Genomic DNA, 15,731 nt, shown 5'->3' with positions numbered 1-15,731 from the left:
AGGGCTCGTTAACCCGAATTGGTACTAACCCCATAATAACTACTGTGGGGAGTGAGTAAGCGCACCACCAACAACTACAACAACCACAGCTTCGTGAAACTGGGCTAACGCGATCCAATGGGTCAGCATCGATTAGTAATGTCATTTTTCCGGCAACGTCAAGCTGATGTTCCGCCAATTATCGTCCGACGTAACGGATAATCCATGTGCATGTTGTCATGTAAGGTTACGCTGCCTATTACAGATAAGTAAGCACTGGATATGGATCTTGCGATGTGCTGCCACATCCAGTGGATTCATCACCAGGGATTGAGCGACAAGCATCGGGCTATCACATTATCAAACTAAACAGGGAAAGGAACCGTCACATTCAGGAGACTATACAAACAATCATGCGTTTTTGGGCTTGCCATACCACCAGTTACCCCAACTGCTATCACTGCGAGCCACTGGCGGCGGAGGCGTTGTGTGGTTTCCCGATACCTGTGATGTTTCCAAAATGCTGTTGATCTCTTCCTTCTGGACCATGTCATAGTCCAGTGGTTCCTGTACAGATAAATCAGGAGATGGTGTGGTAGAGTGGTGTGGGCTCTTCTTCACAGGCGTGGAGTGTGGCAAGCCAGTTCCCCTGTTATCACTAAAAAATGACACTCCCGCTGACTTGATAAGCGTGGTTCCCACTTGCAGCAGATCTCTTCCCCTGTATGGCTCTCCATTCGTGGAGAAGCTATCAACGAACCCGTCCAATAGCGACCTGTTATTATATGTCGTTGAAGGCTGAGTGCTAGCCAGCGGGTCGGCAGAAACAGCGCTGCGCTTCGTAACCAACAACGACACCAGGTATCCTCTTCCAGGTGAGTACGTGTCGATGAACTCATCAATCTTGGCCTCATTCGCCTCAAAGAACGGCTCCACATGCTTGTAGTACAGATACTCTGCGCCCTTGGTCTGTGGGAGGATTAGCCAGATGGCAAAGTACACCTTCATCAGCCCGTAGAACGGAACAAACCGCACCAGGAAGTACAAGTAGCCCTCTATCACCGTATACATCGACACAACAGACCAGTACATCACCCAGGGCCTCAAGTCCGCATTCCTCTTCAACGCTTTGAACGTTGCCAGGAGAGGGAAGGCAAACGTCACTGTCACGCTAGTTTCCAGCGATTGGAGAGATTAGTAACAATCCACACGGTAAAGCACGCGACCAAGCTCACCTTATAGCATTACATATCATCGTAAACATCGTCTCTCTCGGTCAATTGAAGCCTCTACAACGGCCTGGTACAGGGGAAAAGAGCGTGTATTGTTTAACTTCCAGGGGGGAGGTTGGGTGCCATCGCAACGGTTGGCACAGCGACGCCTTCCGGAGGTTGACACAAAACACCGCGCTGATAAGAGCGTGGGTAGACTTCCCAATGCGGAAATGCCAGGGTTTGGGCGTGCATTTGAGGCCTGTATGGATCAATTCAGAACGGTTATATACGCCAATTGATGGCTTGAACATCAACGGAACGCCTCCTCCATGTCAATGTACCTCATGAGATCGTCCAGGATCGTCACGGTCTCCTCCGGGTTTGCGATCCAGACGGTACAGCCCGATAGCCTTGCCTTGAAGTCATTGGATCCTACAGATGCAAACTGATCACCAATGTGTAGTGTTCTCTTTGGTGAGATGCCTCCAAAGTAGCGTTGCAAGGAAGCCACACCAAGGTCCTTCGATGCTATGTCGACCCAGACATCAGAGCCTCCATCAAAGGCACAGAATTTGATTCTCTGTGCGGATGAGCTGGACTCCAGTCTTCTTCTTGTAACAAGAACAGTCTCTTCGAGCTGTTCACGAGTCAGCTTACAGCCAGGGTTTGGTACTAGGCCGACGCCTCTGTACTTTCTCACAACCGTTGCTGGGAGGCATAGCCTCTTGATGAGCTCGTTGAGGAGCTGTTCGGCTAAGTCAAGGACGTTCAAGATGTCAGTTTCGTTCCAATTGGCCATCTCCTCCAGCAACCACTCCTCCGGCTCAATCCAGTTCAGGCCCTTCTTAGAGACACTGTATCTGAACAGGTAATTGGACTCTCCACCCATCACAGTGAACCTCTCCTTCTGCTCATCTGTTAGGTTGTCAGAGTCCCTGATGGCATCGACAAGACCCTTGAGTCTCTGGTAGTACTTATCACCACTATGTTCGTTATAACCAGCTGCAGTTACAACACCAACGTAGAGATCCTTCTTCAGCAACGCCAATAGCCGTGGAATGACCTGTGCATCTGGCACTAGGCTATGGCCATCTTCGTAGAGTGTAACGTCACCGTCAAACGTGACGAGCTGAAGTGGGTCTCTGGCCTGTGCCAGTGCAAGTGCCTGTGCAGTGTTGAGGATAAGCCTGATGTCGTTGAAGCTTGGACAAACAAGGCGACGAACAGAGATCGATCTTCGGTCATCCTCTATATAGAAAGCCTTCTCCAAGGGTAATTTGGTGAAGAAGCTCGAGATGGACGGAACAAGCTGCTTCAGACGGCCAGCACCAGGGTTTCCCTGGTTCTGCATAAGAATCTGGTCCTCAATGAGCTTCTCAACGTCGAAGAAGATCTCAGCATAGCGTCTTCTGGCGTCGCTCGTCGTCTTGATGTCGTTGATCTCGTGGGAATCACTCTGCACTGCGTGCAGCACGAAGGGAACCTATGGAAACTGTCAGTATCGTCAACGTACAACAACCAGAAACCACATACAGCCAACAAGCCTTTGATCCACTCGATGAAGCCATCCCTACGGTGCTCCTTCAGTGCGTCTGTGAGATCTGTTAGTCACCACCGCGTCTCAAAGCTCGAGATGCCCTTCGTATTTAATACCCACACTCAACTCTATATCTACACACAAATGGTTAGCAAACAAGCCAATTGAGCGCACCAAGACGGTGCTGGCGACACAGAACGTACCTAGAAGCCATGGCATACACTCCTCTTGATCCTAGTGAAGAATCAATTGCGGAAAGGTGTGTCAATTGGACGTTGTCTCGAGGGAAAAGTTCCACCTCGAGATGCTATTTCCGAGCGTAAAGGAAGCAGCACAGCAACTATACATCAGGGCACGTTTTCCACCTTACGAAACTACTTTGCACGTTGTGAGAAAACTTTGACAGGAAATGGAATCATTCATCATTATATATAGAAAACGAATTGTAACTGCTTGGGCTGTTTTTCTGCTCATTGCTGAGCTCTTCTTCTATCACGTTCCTCGGAGATGGAGAGCTTAACACCCTTGCCCTTTGGCAATGAGATCCATGGCTTGCCAGGCTCGCCAATGACAAACACGTTTGCCAATCTGGTGACGAAGGTGTTGTCAAGGGAGTCCTTGATGTGAACGAGGTCGAAGCCACCCTCGTGACGTTCACGGTGGACAATGGTTCCGATACGGCCCAAGTTACGGCCACCAATGACGTACACAAGCTTACCGGTATCGAACTTGATGAAGTCGGAGATCTTACCCGTGGTCAAGTCGATCTTGACGGTGTCGTTGACCTTGATGTTTGGGTCCGGGTAACGAATTGTTCTACCGTCATGGGTAACGACGTAAGGAATGCCTCTCTTGCCCAATTGCACCTTCTTAACCTTGGCGAGCTTGTAGGTGGCCTCGTCGTCTGTGATTCTGTGAACAGCAAATCTTCCCTTGATGTCGTACACCAGTCTGAAGTTCTCGTTGGTGGCCTCCAAGGTGATCACGTCCATGAACCCGGTTGGGAACGTGGTGTCGGTTCTGACCTTGTTGTCGACTTTGACGTGTCTCTGCATCAATATAGCCTTCACCTCACGGCCGTTGAGGGCGTATTTGAGACGGTTACGCAAGAACACAATCAATGGCAACGACTCTCTAAGCTTGTGTGGTCCAGCAGATGGACGTGGTGCGTACACACCGCTCAGCTTGTCCAGCAACCAGTGTGATGGAGCTGCCAATCTCTTCAGATGCTTCTTTCTATACACCAAGCGGTCAGTAATGGCAATTGCATAGTCAACATCATCGGCCACACTGCGCTGGTGGAATGCCTCTTTTCATCCGCAGCTTCCCTCTCCACCAGCAACAGCACCACCCTTGCACTGATGCCTTCCTCGTCGGTGTACTTACGGTCCTCTACCCATTCTCAACGATTCCTAAAGGTTTAGCCAGCGACTCCCCGTTTGAAGCAGACAGATAACTTTTCACTTTGATCAAAAACTTGCCGGCGTGGGCGAGTCGTCGATGGCCGAGCGGTGCAAAAACATCCAGACACCACCAGAGGCTGCATTTTCACGGTTGGGGACACACGATGGACATCCGAACACCACACACCGCGCCTCTCGTCAACGCAGTCTCCAGTCACAATTCTCAGCTCAACAGCATGAGATGGCATGTGCTTGGTCTTCACTGATGCGAGCTGTGTAGATGTACACTCCACTGTGCGCTTGTGCTTACCAGTTGGAGATGCTGTAGTTATGATATCGATTAAAAATTAAGAATTAGGGTGTGTTATATAGGTTGGCGTTCCTCCAATCAGCGACTTCTCAACTTGTCAAATACGTTCGGGTACGTCTGAGCAATCACCTGGAACCTGTTTGGATAGCTCTGCTGGTAAACCTCTGGGTCCTTTGCCAATGCGACGAAGAAGGTGGAGGTGCCGGATTTCAAAGGTTGTGTGACGATGTTGGAGATTTGGATGGCGATGAGGAAAGTGAACGCAACGATAGGCGCATAGAACGTACCGTCATCGTTATATGCTGGCTTGGTCAGTTTCACGTAGAGATAGGCCAAGAGGGAGCACACGTAGGCGTTGAACAACGCGTAGAATCCCAAGGCGGTGCCGACAAGGCACTCATTGACAAGGGCATCCATGCCCTTTTGTCTAATCAATCTCCACGTTGCCTTGGCAGCAGTAATGTAACCATCTCCGTAAAGTGCAATGAAGGAATAAGAGTATTGGTTAAAGAACCTTGCCAACCATTCAATGATGCCCATTAAGATGTCCAGGATTAAAAAGCCAATCTGGGCGCACGTATCACCAGCAGACACCACATTTGCACGAAGGATTTGTAAGCCCTGCTTCAGGAGATCAACAAACGTAACGATCAGAGAGCCAAAGCAGATCGAACCAAACGAATAAGTCATTGCACGTTTGAAAGCTCCAGATGCAGGCCATTTTGGCTCACCTTGGTCTGATCTTGACAAGTAGTACCAAGTACCATAGACACCAGAGATCGTAACGTGGATAACGTTTCTAATCACTTCGGTGATGTAATAACCGGCAAAGAATACAAACACCAAGACACCGATAAGTTTACCCTGTGAACAGCTTCCACCTTCAACGTTGCAACCTGGGTTGTTCAGTTTGTCATCGTACTTCATATAGGTCGCAACAATGACAGTGGAGAACAACAGGGAGAAAGCCCACGATACAAGGGCACCAAGAGTACTGACAACAAGCGTTGATTTGTAGCTCTTCATGACATCAATAACCGTGGCCAACACCTCCGCAGAGAATGGAATTCTGTGTCTCAGACTCCAATAACACCACGCAGATATGACGGTAAAGATCAAAAACACAATCGCTGCTGAATAATAGTGCATCACAAAGTATGCGATTGCAGTACCAATACCCAGGATGATGTTAAAGATGATACTCAGCTGGATGAAGAACTTTGGATTGAACCTAGCCATCACCAAGGTGAACATCGCAATGCAGATGGAAACAATGGTTACAAATACAAACAGAATCACCGTGTTCGAGTTCAACGTGAAGGTGTCTGTATTGGTGTAGATTCCGCTTCCCTGCTCGCTATAAGTTTGAGCATATGCTCTCAGCGTAAGCACCGCAACAGCGATGAACCCGCCAACAGTGGCTAAGAAGAAGACCGTGAACGGCCAATCGTGCCATTTCGGCTTCTCAACCTTGAACACCTCGTCAAAGCTCGAGCCCTGCGGGTTCGGCTCAGGCACGTTGAGCTTCTCATCGCCATGGCCGTACTCAACGTCCTGTGTGAACTGAGGCGGCTGGTTGTAGTAGTTGTTCGACATAGAACAAAGCTCCTCGATACAACGGTATTCTCAAAAGTAGCACAACAATACTCAATCACACGCAAGGGCCTCCAGTGTCAAAGACCAAATAGCGCTTCCTCTGTTCTAACTTCACAAGCCAACACCAGCAGAATCTCCTTCTTCAGATGACTTCCAGCAGTTCAGCAGCTACAGCAACTCGTTCTCGATACAGAGCAAATGGCTTGAAATGCGGTGAAATGAGAGCAAAACAATGTAAACAAAACATTTGATGTTGGTTGCTACGAGGATTTGTTATTCTCCCCCCAAAATAAACCCGAGGTGCGCTGTGTTGCTGCTGCTCTTCGTATTTTTCGCTTTGTTTCGTGTCACCGGGGTTTTCCAGAACATTCCGGAATTGGCAATTGTGGTGTCCGGGTGTGGTGTCCAGCTGTTGTGTCCGGGTGTAATGAACTGGTAGGGCCACATCCTGCTTACCTAAGCACACGCCGGGGGAGAATAAGTGCAAACACCCCCATACGCTAAATACACTTCATACACTTCATACCCAAACCCTTCATAACCAATCACCCTGTTACCCAATCAGTCCATCCAGAGGTACAATGTTTAAGGGAATCATATCGAGGATCACCGGGTGTATGTTTGTTACAGTTAATCGTGCTATGACACCAAACTAACATCCGTTCGCAGCACTGAGACCACAACCTGTGAAGTCTGTCCAGACGTTGATCTCCTTCAAGAACCCAGAACAGCTCTCTGGCTTGATCACGCGCTCAGACCAGGAGCTCGGTGGGTTCAGCACCGTGAACCTCGATGTGGAGGGCGGGGTTGGCCACTTCCATGGTGTGCTGAACTTGGACCCGCCTTCTAACAAGCCCGAGTTCCTATACAGTGGATATGCCATGTTCCGCACAAAGGACCAGCCTTCAAACGGCAGTTTCCTGTTCCCACAGTCCCAGTTCTGGGACTGGGACAACTTCCACAACGTTGTGCTCAGGGTGAAAGGCGACCATCGTAAATACTTTGTCAATATCCAATCGCAGACATCCGTGGCTACCGATCTCTACCAGCATCGTCTGTTCCTGACAAAACCAGGTGAATGGGAAACGGTTACGATCCCAATTGACGACTTTGTCCTCACAAACCGTGGTATCATCCAGCACCAGGCACCAATGGACCGTACAAGGGTCAAGACCCTGGGAATTGGCCTCACAGATGGCCAATTCGGTGAATATAGCCTGTACATTGACGAAATCAAGGTGGAGAGAGGTGACGAAGAAGCACAGAGAAAAAGAGAGGAGAAAGAAAAGGAACAAGTGGACAGTGGTGATACCTTTAGCGACATGAGAACATGATACTCCCTCACTCGTATATAGTACTTATTTATTCATGATTTACGTTGATTGTGTAATAATTTGCATCATAAAATTCGTAATTAATAGCCTAATAAATAGCAATGTTGATCGTACAGATGTATCATGTATCACGTCTTTAAACCTCCAGTCTTAAGCAATGGCACCAAGACCAACCACAACCAGCTGTGAAGCCACTGCTTGTGACCATGCTGCTATTCTTTTGTTTCTTTGCTCAATCTCGTACTCTTGAACATGTTTTAGAAGCTCAATGTACACCTCTGTAGCAATCAAATCCAACAGTTTGCTCTCTTTCAAAGTGGAAACGTTCTCCAATTCGTCAACTTTCTTCACAATTCTGAATGATAATGGGGGTAGAGTCTCACCATGTTCTTTACTATTTACATAAGCCAATAATGGCTTCAATTCATCCATGGAGATGATCTTTTCCCCTGTTGATAGACAGGGCTCTTCTGATGGTGTCTTGGTCTTGAGATCATAAAATTGTAACTTGAAATCTGCAACCAAATATCTGGAATCCATGTTATGGTGAGAGCCCTCTGGTATCTCTGGTGGCATAAAATCAGCAATAACCTCAATCTTACCACTGGTTAGCCAGTTGAATTTGTCAGATATCAATCCAATGCTTTCAATATCAACTGGATCCAACTTTTGGCGCATGATTCTCTTCCACGGGTTCAGATCGTCGGCAATGTCGTTGACATAAGCCAGTTGATGTTGACGTTTATGGAACGTGAATAGTGAATCGTTCACAGTGCCTGATATGTTTGTTGCGTTCAGCATGTCCAACAACAACCAATTGGCACGGACGTTCTGCATCTCGAGATCAAATAGAGCAATCTTTAAAGGTTTTGATTCCTTTTGTATAACCACGACCGAAGAGTCGGTTATCTTCAAACTGTTCAATTCGTATTCTGTATGGCCAAACCAATCCACTTCAGGTGTATCATCGTTGATATTGGTTCTATCGATAGTTCCGGAAAGACCTTGAATCTCAACGTCTTCAATAATTCCTTTCAAATCCTTCCATTTCTTGAAGCTTAGAGTCAGCTTGATAGAGTCGAATGTTAAGTCCAATTGCAATCCTTCTTTATCAACTGTGGACAATCTTACCTTCTTGAAATCAATCATTCCCTTTTCCCACTCAGGAACCACGGCATCTTCAAAGGCAATGCTGAACTCTGGGTAGTAAGACATGATTATCTTACCCATCACGTTACCAACCATCTCCTTCGCAAACAGTGAGTTCAGTCCAAGAAACAAGAGCGAGAAAAAAGTCGTTGTGCCTAAGATGATCCAAGCAATATGGCTCAATATCACCCACGAGAAGATGGCGCTCACTTCATCCGCGTTAAACGGCCGGTAGTTCTTCATAAGAGCCCATTTCGACCGTATCGCCATTCTCTTCCACGTAGAATCAGCCTGCAACAGTAGAGACTCCTTGGTGACAAGTGCAGTGCTCGACAGCGTGGACTTTGACACCAAATGCTTCGATTGCTTGCTCAAGACTGGCAAGCTCTGGCTCTTATTCATGTAGTTCAGGTCTCTGAAAACCATGTGGTTATTGAATCTCTTACATTGCACCAGCGTATGGGTCCTCTTCTTTGCAACAGAGCTCACTGAACTCCTCAGAGAGCACATGACACTCCGTGAGATCATCATAGCTCGTGTAATATGTCACAATATCACCCGGGGTAACAGGCTAGTTCTTTCAGCTCACTGTTGAAGCAAACCACACACTATAGAACCTGCAACAAGCAAAAAGTAGCAGCTAACTAATCCAAATCGAACGGATATTCACAAGATGGTTTCTGTTTATTGGAGAGAACAATAGAATTGAAAGAATTTTGACCTTAGTCTTTTCAGCCAATGAGAATGCAAAACGAAAAAAATAATTCAATTCCCGAACTTTCGCTTTTGTGGTTTTTGCGTTTCGTTTCTTTTTCGCCGTTTGTGACAGACGCGCGTGCTGTATTTCCTTTATTGGCAATTTCCCGATTAGTGTGTTTTTGGCGCATTCGTTCTACGATTTACTACACAACAGTGGTGAGCGACTCAAGTATTAGAAGTACTATAACGTACTCTTAATAGTTCCATAGTGTCTTGTGCTGTAGAACTCTGCTACCCAGGAGGTCCCAGTCTGTCTCTGTGACCCAAAGCTCTTCGATGAGTTTCAACCTTGCAAAGACCGAGCCTCCTTTCCAAGTCAATACACTCGGATCAATATCTCTAGGTGCTGGTAATACTTCCACAGGTGAAAGAGAAGCGTTGACGTTGTCCAAGAACTTGGTCAGTTCACGTTCCACCAAGGTATCAATCTTCTTCTGTAAAGGCTCGATCTCCTCTTCGGTGGTTAGCTTGCTCATCTCGTTGGTTTTGTTAAAGTCGTTGATGAGTTGTTCCACTTGTTTGAGGAAATCCGGTAGCTGTTGTAACGCCAGTAGCTTTGGTCTCCAGATGTTTATGCGGTCCGTCAATACAAAGTCCAAGGCCTCGATCTTGGAAGAGCCGCCAACAATCAAAAGGTTTGAATAAAACACCTTGGACTTGGTGAAGTCCTCCAGTGAACGACATGCATTAGTGATGGACTGGATGATTAGCTTTTCCAATGGTGCCATTGTTGGATAGTCAGAGTCGGCACCAGCATCTGGATTCAACTGTTGGATCAGCTTATCCAGAACCTCCTTATCGTCATCATCTGCATACAAAGATTCATCAAGCACGTTCAACTGGGTCAGAGATTTGGGGTTATCTGGTTCACAAGTATAGATGTCGAAAGATTGTGATTTGGATAGTCTGTGGTCTTTCCAGTCTTTCAACTTGTTAAAACACTTGGGAAAGAACAAAGCCAATGGTGATAATATCACCTCGTCAAAAACTTTGAATTCGTATTTTTCACTCAACTTGTTTGGATAACGTTTCATGAAGTTATACAGCTGGACCGTTATATTTGCATCTTGGAAAGTGATAAACTTTTCCTTTAGTTGTTCCATCTCTGTCCATTCGAATGGAAAGTTTTCATCCATAGACGCAGGGAATTGTGCTTCCTTGAGGAGTTTGTAGAAGAGTCTGGTAATGTCATCACCACCATACTGAACCACTGCACGGGAATCTGGGATCACCAGACCTTCATCAATACACGAAACCTTTGTAGTTTGTGCACCAATATCAATGACACAAGCAGAAGAAACACCAGCACCATAAGTGGCTGCAAGCGACTCTTGAATAACGGCGACACCTTGAAATCCCATTTGTAACAATAGCGCAATAAACGACTCGACGTAAATTCTATCGTAGAGATCAGGTACTATTAGCACTGTCTTGTACTGTTTAACTGCTGTTATTTCAAAAGATTTCTCCAAAACTTGCGATAGGAATAGTTGAATTTCACCAATGTTCTCCTGGAAAGAGTTGTACGCATTTTCATTGAACCGACCGTTAGTCAAAAGCGGATAACGTAACTTATAATCCGGGGAATCCATTCTCAACGCATCTTCACCGATAAGGTATTTCGTGTCTTTACCTGGTTTGATAAATTCCACTTTATGAACGTCATTGTGTTCTGGAATGATCTCTGGTTTGACCTTTTTGTTGAAATTTGAAGTGATTTCATTAGAATTTGGAATGACTCTTCTCTTGTAATACTTCATTCTCTCTTTGAAATCCCTCGTAAGCAATTTCCTATTTGTATCGTATTCCTCCTGCTCAGTTTCATCTAATTCATGGGTTGTCAACGGATTTGGTTCGGGTTTACCCGGGATTCCCAATACAAATGGGAAACTCTTGGGATACACATCTGATGCTAGTCCAATTCTAATGTTCTTGGAACCTGGGTGGATCACAACGGTACGCTGACCTGCACGTTCATCAATCACAGAGTCCTCTTCATCATCCTGGTCCTCCTCCTCATCATCATCCAACGCTGGAGTGGAAGTCCCCTGCTTGTTGGCCTTGTTTGCAGCCATCACGCTCTGCCTCAACAGCTTCCTCTCCCTCAACACGTAAACCTGATCATCCTTCTTGAGATAATCCGTGAAGTAGTTCTTCTGGTTGATCACCGACACATTCTCAAACACTGAGTACTTCACTTTGTTGTCTCTTCTTTCAATACCGGACTTCTTGATCTTCGCAGCCATGGTCTCAGCAGCCTTAATACGACCAGCACGACGACGTTCCAATGCTTCGGCACTGATCTTCTTACTAGCAGCGCTTGAGTTCGCATTGGACTGCTGTTTCTTCTTTGCAGAAGGCACCGGCGAGTCCCTCGGCGACTCTGTCGGTGATGAAGGCACCGGTGTATCGCTCATCTTCCCAATGTCTGGCGTATTCCCAAACAGTGAGTGTACGGTGTTTTCCAATGTTGACGTTTTGCTCGATCGACTTTGTGTAATTTCTAAACTCTCAACATTTCGCGAAAACAGGGGCCCACAACCGTCGCCAGCGCAACCACTACATCAAATACATTTAGACAGATATTGTATTAAAGTCTTTTGTATCAAATCTATTCCTCAAACCGAACCGCTATTATATAAAGTTACCCTCCCACCCAAAATATTCGTATACGAGTGTATATAAAGTTGTGTGTGTGCCCATACACTTCAACTATTATTCAGCGTGGTTCTAGCTGAACGACAGATGAGCTCGATGAGAGCTCGATGTGTAGATGAGCCGAGCCAAAGGCACATTGCTTTCTTCAAGAGAACTATATGGAACCGTGACGCACGTGCTGTTGGCCAGCCACATCTGGTGAAGTACACTACTTCTTCTCTTCGTTGACCTGTTTGATTTCATCCTTCTTGTTCGACTCGATGTAGTGCTTCTTCAGCTTGGTCCAACTAGCCACCAAAGTGTTGTGCAAACTGTCCGAAGAACAGTTGATTTCGTTGTAAATCTCACCAACTTCGAGTGACATCGCAGATTGACAGTGTGTGTTTGGTTATTCTCTGAACGGTTAAACAGTCAACAACAACCACTGCTGAAGGTAATTAACCATGAAGATAAGACAACGTGGTGACTGACGTGAAAGTGGAGATGGGAATAAAAATGAGAGTAAAAATGGCACATGGCTCCTTTCTTCAATTTCAGTGGTGTGGTTCCTAGTTACCGAAAGCGGAATCGCGTGAGATATAGGTTACCCTGACTTGCAGAGTTCGTTCCGCTTACATAATCTATTTTGCTTATGAAATCCATTAGTAACGTGGTGTTCGGGTGTCTCTATCTCCATTCAGCCCGTGCAGACTGTGCAAGCCACTTCTCCAACACTCACAGGATGTCAACACTCTACGGTGTGGAGCTGGACGGGGGCCGGGTTTCGCTGTATCCACGGTGCGAGTGCACTCTGTGTGACCTCCACGTCTAATGAACTCGGAGTCCTTGAGGTTGTCGTCCCAGGTGTGGGAGACAACCACCATCCATTGTCCTCTGGAACTTGTGCGCCCATGTATGGCTGCGATGCTGCTGTTTCCGCCAAAGTTTCCATAGCACCGAACCAAGTATTCTGTAGAGCGAGAGATTAGGGGAGCCCTGAGATCCGTTTATCCTACGAGGTCAGTGAACACAAATTGCACCATTCGTCAAAATGGATCCGAAAGAAGTCGGGTAGTTCAGCTGATCCTGAATCGCCCTTGAAGTTATGGGCACAGATGACCTGATGGCTCAATCGCAATCAAAAGTGTGGGTATCTGCTACACTTTCAAACAAAGAGGGGCCAGTACGCAGTCAAAGAATCCGCTGAGAGGGGTAAAGTGGAGTAGCAGCATCAACGGTGTAGACGTAATATAAAAACAGCCCAATGGCCTCCTCGAACCTGCTCTCTCTGCAAATGCTGTTCTTCCCTAAAGAGCCCCAGTCCGTGCCAAATTCCGCCAATGCGCGCCCACGCTGCGTGTTCGTCGGTGCCCGTACAGAAACCGGATCCTGGCCACTTCTGACCGTTTGACACGCGCAGCACAGCGCGATTGGAGGCAGAGACGCCCACGACGGGGAGGAAAAAACTGGCCACAGCCATTGACGATGGCACGAGAGGCTGAGGCGACGGGGACGGTGGAAGATGATGTGACAAACCTGGAGAAGCCGAAATCAAAGTGGAACCAGACGATAAAGTTGTTCGATTCCACGGCGACCGATGACCACGCTTCCTTTTGTACACTGTGGGCAAATGACCCGTTGCCGGAATGGGCCAATCAAATCGCTGCATTCCGGCTCCGTCTACATCGCTCGCTGTGTGATGCCTGTCCACTCTGGCCAATTGAGCCCACCACCACCACCAAACCACCCCCACATACCCACAGCATTGGAAGTAAATTTGACAACGGTACCACAGCGCAAAAAAGCCACGTTCGCTCCCACCGGGTAAACCTGGTCCTTATTCGCGCGCCCGAGGCTGGCGAGAAAAACGTCGGGCAGAGCTCCCACGCACGCACAGACCGCGGGAAACACCGTCTGGGCTGGGCGGGCGAACCGCTGGAAACCCCTGGGCAGCTGGGCAGCTGGGCAGGGAGGAAACGCTCCTAACTGTGCGTCTCTCCCCCTCGCCGTTGTAGCCTGGCTAAAATAGGGGGAGATGTGTTGGCAGAGGAGGCAACGAGCACTTGGGCGCCGCCCAAGTAGAATACACCAGCTACACCCTCGTGGGCTGAATAGCTTGGACCAATTGCGCTACTCCGGCACCAGCACTGGCACCAGCACCAGAGTTAGACGAACACGGTGCGCCGCCTAGCTGGGGCTCTTCTCTGCCTGTCTCTGCCTGTGCTTCTCCAGGTTTTCTGCCCCCAGCACGATTATTTTTTTCTCCTTTCCCCCCGGTTCTGAAATTGTCCCCGTTAGGGCGTATGGGTTCCGCCTAGCCTGCCCACGCTGTTCCGCCTAGCCCTCCCATGCCATCCCTCCTATCCCACGTAAAAGAGCAGAATTGGCTCGCTGCGAGTGCGTAGTTAGGCCCCAGAGGGAAAACCGTGGGCACCGCCGTACGGTGGTAGACGTATCATGAACTTTTCGAAATTTTTTGGAAATTTAATCAAGGGGTGTTTTGTTCATTTCTTTTCCTCTTTCTTCCCTTCTCCTTCTCCTTCTTCTTCTCCTTCTTCTTCTCCTTCTTCTTCTCGTCATACACTTTCAACCAAGTGGATACTTTTCTGTTTCGCAGACTCGAAAATAACCAGCAATGTTCAGACAAGTTAGAGGTTTTGCCTCCACCGCCGCCCGTCGCTCGTACGCCGACACCATCAAGAACCTCAAGATCAACAAGGACACCAAGGTTATTTACCAAGGTTTCACCGGTAAGCAGGCCACCTTCCACGCGCAGAATGCCATTGACTACGGCACCCAGGTTGTCGGTGGTACCAACCCAAAGAAGGCCGGCACCACACACCTGGACCGCCCAGTGTTCGGCTCTGTCCGTGAGGCCATTGAGCAGACCGGTGCCACGGCCACCGGTATCTTTGTCCCACCTTCCATCGCTGCTAAGGCCATTGAGGAGGCTATCGAGGCCGAGATCTCGCTTGCCGTCGCCATCTCCGAAGGTATTCCACAGCACGACATGTTGCGTATCGCCAACATATTGAAGACCCAGTCCAAGACCAGATTGGTTGGTCCAAACTGTCCAGGTATCATTGCTCCAGAGCAGTGTAAGATTGGTATCATGCCTCAAAGCATCCACAAGAGAGGTAAGATTGGTATTGTCTCCAGATCCGGTACCTTGACCTACGAGGCTGTTGACCAGACCACGAAGGCCGGATTGGGCCAATCCTTGGTTATCGGTATTGGTGGTGATCCATTCCCAGGTACCAACTTCATCGACGCCTTGACTTTGTTCTTGAACGACCCAGAGACCGAGGGTATCATCATGATTGGTGAGATTGGTGGTTCTGCTGAGGAGGAGGCTGCTGAGTTCCTCAAGCAGCACAACTTGACCAGAGAGGTTCCAAAGCCAGTTGTCTCCTTCATTGCCGGTGTCTCTTCTCCTCCAGGTAGACGTATGGGTCACGCTGGTGCCATCGTTGCCGGTGGTAAGGGTGGTGCTCAAGACAAGATTAGAGCCTTGGAGGCTGCTAACGTTGTTGTCCAACCATCCCCAGCTAGATTGGGTCAAGGTTTGTTGGACCAATTCAACGCCAGAAAGTAAATATTCTCGTGATAGCAGCGTGTGCTTTGTGTGCTCTTTTGCTTTAAGAATGCCCCTTCATTTGACATGAACTCATATATTCCTGTTTTGCTTTGACAATGCCTTTCTATATATATCCTTTGACAGAAATTGAAATGAAGAGGTGCAGAGGGAGAGAGAACCAAACGACTCGTGCTGCAATTTTTTTAAATATGAACAAAAGATAACCAGGTGTTGGT

General features: G+C 47.7%; 9 protein-coding genes across 9 annotated transcripts; 3 read left to right on the top strand and 6 right to left on the bottom strand.

Moving 5' to 3' along the window:
• Positions 1–102: 102 nt before the first annotated feature.
• Positions 103–1,373, bottom strand: CYBJADRAFT_97629 (HVA22/TB2/DP1 family protein). The gene is made up of 2 exons (XM_020218039.1): positions 1,215–1,373; positions 103–1,150 (listed from the first exon to the last, which is right to left on the bottom strand). Exons 1-2 carry the CDS (start codon positions 1,241–1,243, stop codon positions 391–393), a joined length of 789 nt encoding a protein of 262 aa, XP_020070154.1. The 5' UTR covers positions 1,244–1,373; the 3' UTR covers positions 103–390.
• ISN1 (IMP 5'-nucleotidase) lies at positions 1,287–2,999 on the bottom strand. The gene is made up of 4 exons (XM_020215246.1): positions 2,934–2,999; positions 2,851–2,864; positions 2,727–2,785; positions 1,287–2,676 (listed from the first exon to the last, which is right to left on the bottom strand). The coding sequence occupies exons 1-4, from the start codon at positions 2,942–2,944 to the stop codon at positions 1,504–1,506; spliced, it is 1,257 nt and encodes a 418-aa protein (XP_020070153.1). The 5' UTR covers positions 2,945–2,999; the 3' UTR covers positions 1,287–1,503.
• Positions 3,000–3,200: 201 nt separating this feature from the next.
• CYBJADRAFT_194426 (40S ribosomal protein eS4) lies at positions 3,201–4,257 on the bottom strand (the record flags this gene model as incomplete). Its single annotated transcript, XM_020217523.1, has 2 exons — positions 4,117–4,257; positions 3,201–3,966 (listed from the first exon to the last, which is right to left on the bottom strand). Exons 1-2 carry the CDS (start codon positions 4,128–4,130, stop codon positions 3,201–3,203), a joined length of 780 nt encoding a protein of 259 aa, XP_020070152.1. The 5' UTR covers positions 4,131–4,257.
• Positions 4,258–4,516: 259 nt separating this feature from the next.
• PNS1 (Pns1p) lies at positions 4,517–6,306 on the bottom strand. Its single transcript, XM_020215245.1, has one exon. The coding sequence runs from the start codon at positions 6,037–6,039 to the stop codon at positions 4,522–4,524; it is 1,518 nt and encodes a 505-aa protein (XP_020070151.1). The 5' UTR covers positions 6,040–6,306; the 3' UTR covers positions 4,517–4,521.
• Positions 6,307–6,719: 413 nt separating this feature from the next.
• On the top strand, positions 6,720–7,373 carry CYBJADRAFT_128305 (CIA30 family protein; the record flags this gene model as incomplete). Its single annotated transcript, XM_020212756.1, has 1 exon — positions 6,720–7,373. A coding segment is annotated over one exon (654 nt), but the record flags the coding sequence as incomplete, so codon positions are not given.
• Positions 7,374–7,417: 44 nt separating this feature from the next.
• MDM32 (Mdm32p) lies at positions 7,418–9,437 on the bottom strand. Its single transcript, XM_020215244.1, has one exon. The coding sequence runs from the start codon at positions 8,946–8,948 to the stop codon at positions 7,524–7,526; it is 1,425 nt and encodes a 474-aa protein (XP_020070149.1). The 5' UTR covers positions 8,949–9,437; the 3' UTR covers positions 7,418–7,523.
• On the bottom strand, positions 9,436–11,763 carry ARP8 (Arp8p). Its single transcript, XM_020215243.1, has one exon. The coding sequence runs from the start codon at positions 11,696–11,698 to the stop codon at positions 9,476–9,478; it is 2,223 nt and encodes a 740-aa protein (XP_020070148.1). The 5' UTR covers positions 11,699–11,763; the 3' UTR covers positions 9,436–9,475.
• A 1,640-nt stretch (positions 11,764–13,403) lies between these two features.
• CYBJADRAFT_162988 (uncharacterized protein) lies at positions 13,404–13,904 on the top strand (the record flags this gene model as incomplete). The annotated part of the gene is made up of 1 exon (XM_020213732.1): positions 13,404–13,904. One exon carries the CDS (start codon positions 13,404–13,406, stop codon positions 13,902–13,904), a length of 501 nt encoding a protein of 166 aa, XP_020070147.1.
• A 547-nt stretch (positions 13,905–14,451) lies between these two features.
• Positions 14,452–15,719, top strand: LSC1 (succinate--CoA ligase (GDP-forming) subunit alpha). Its single transcript, XM_020213176.1, has one exon. It carries the CDS (start codon positions 14,554–14,556, stop codon positions 15,511–15,513), a length of 960 nt encoding a protein of 319 aa, XP_020070146.1. The 5' UTR covers positions 14,452–14,553; the 3' UTR covers positions 15,514–15,719.
• The last annotated feature ends 12 nt before the right edge of the window (positions 15,720–15,731 follow it).

This window comes from Cyberlindnera jadinii (genome assembly GCF_001661405.1).
Source record: "Cyberlindnera jadinii NRRL Y-1542 unplaced genomic scaffold CYBJAscaffold_8, whole genome shotgun sequence".
NCBI lineage: Eukaryota > Fungi > Ascomycota > Saccharomycetes > Phaffomycetales > Wickerhamomycetaceae > Williopsis > Williopsis jadinii.
The sequence above is the reverse complement of the archived record's forward strand: the minus strand, read 5'-3'. Positions and strand labels throughout refer to the sequence as shown.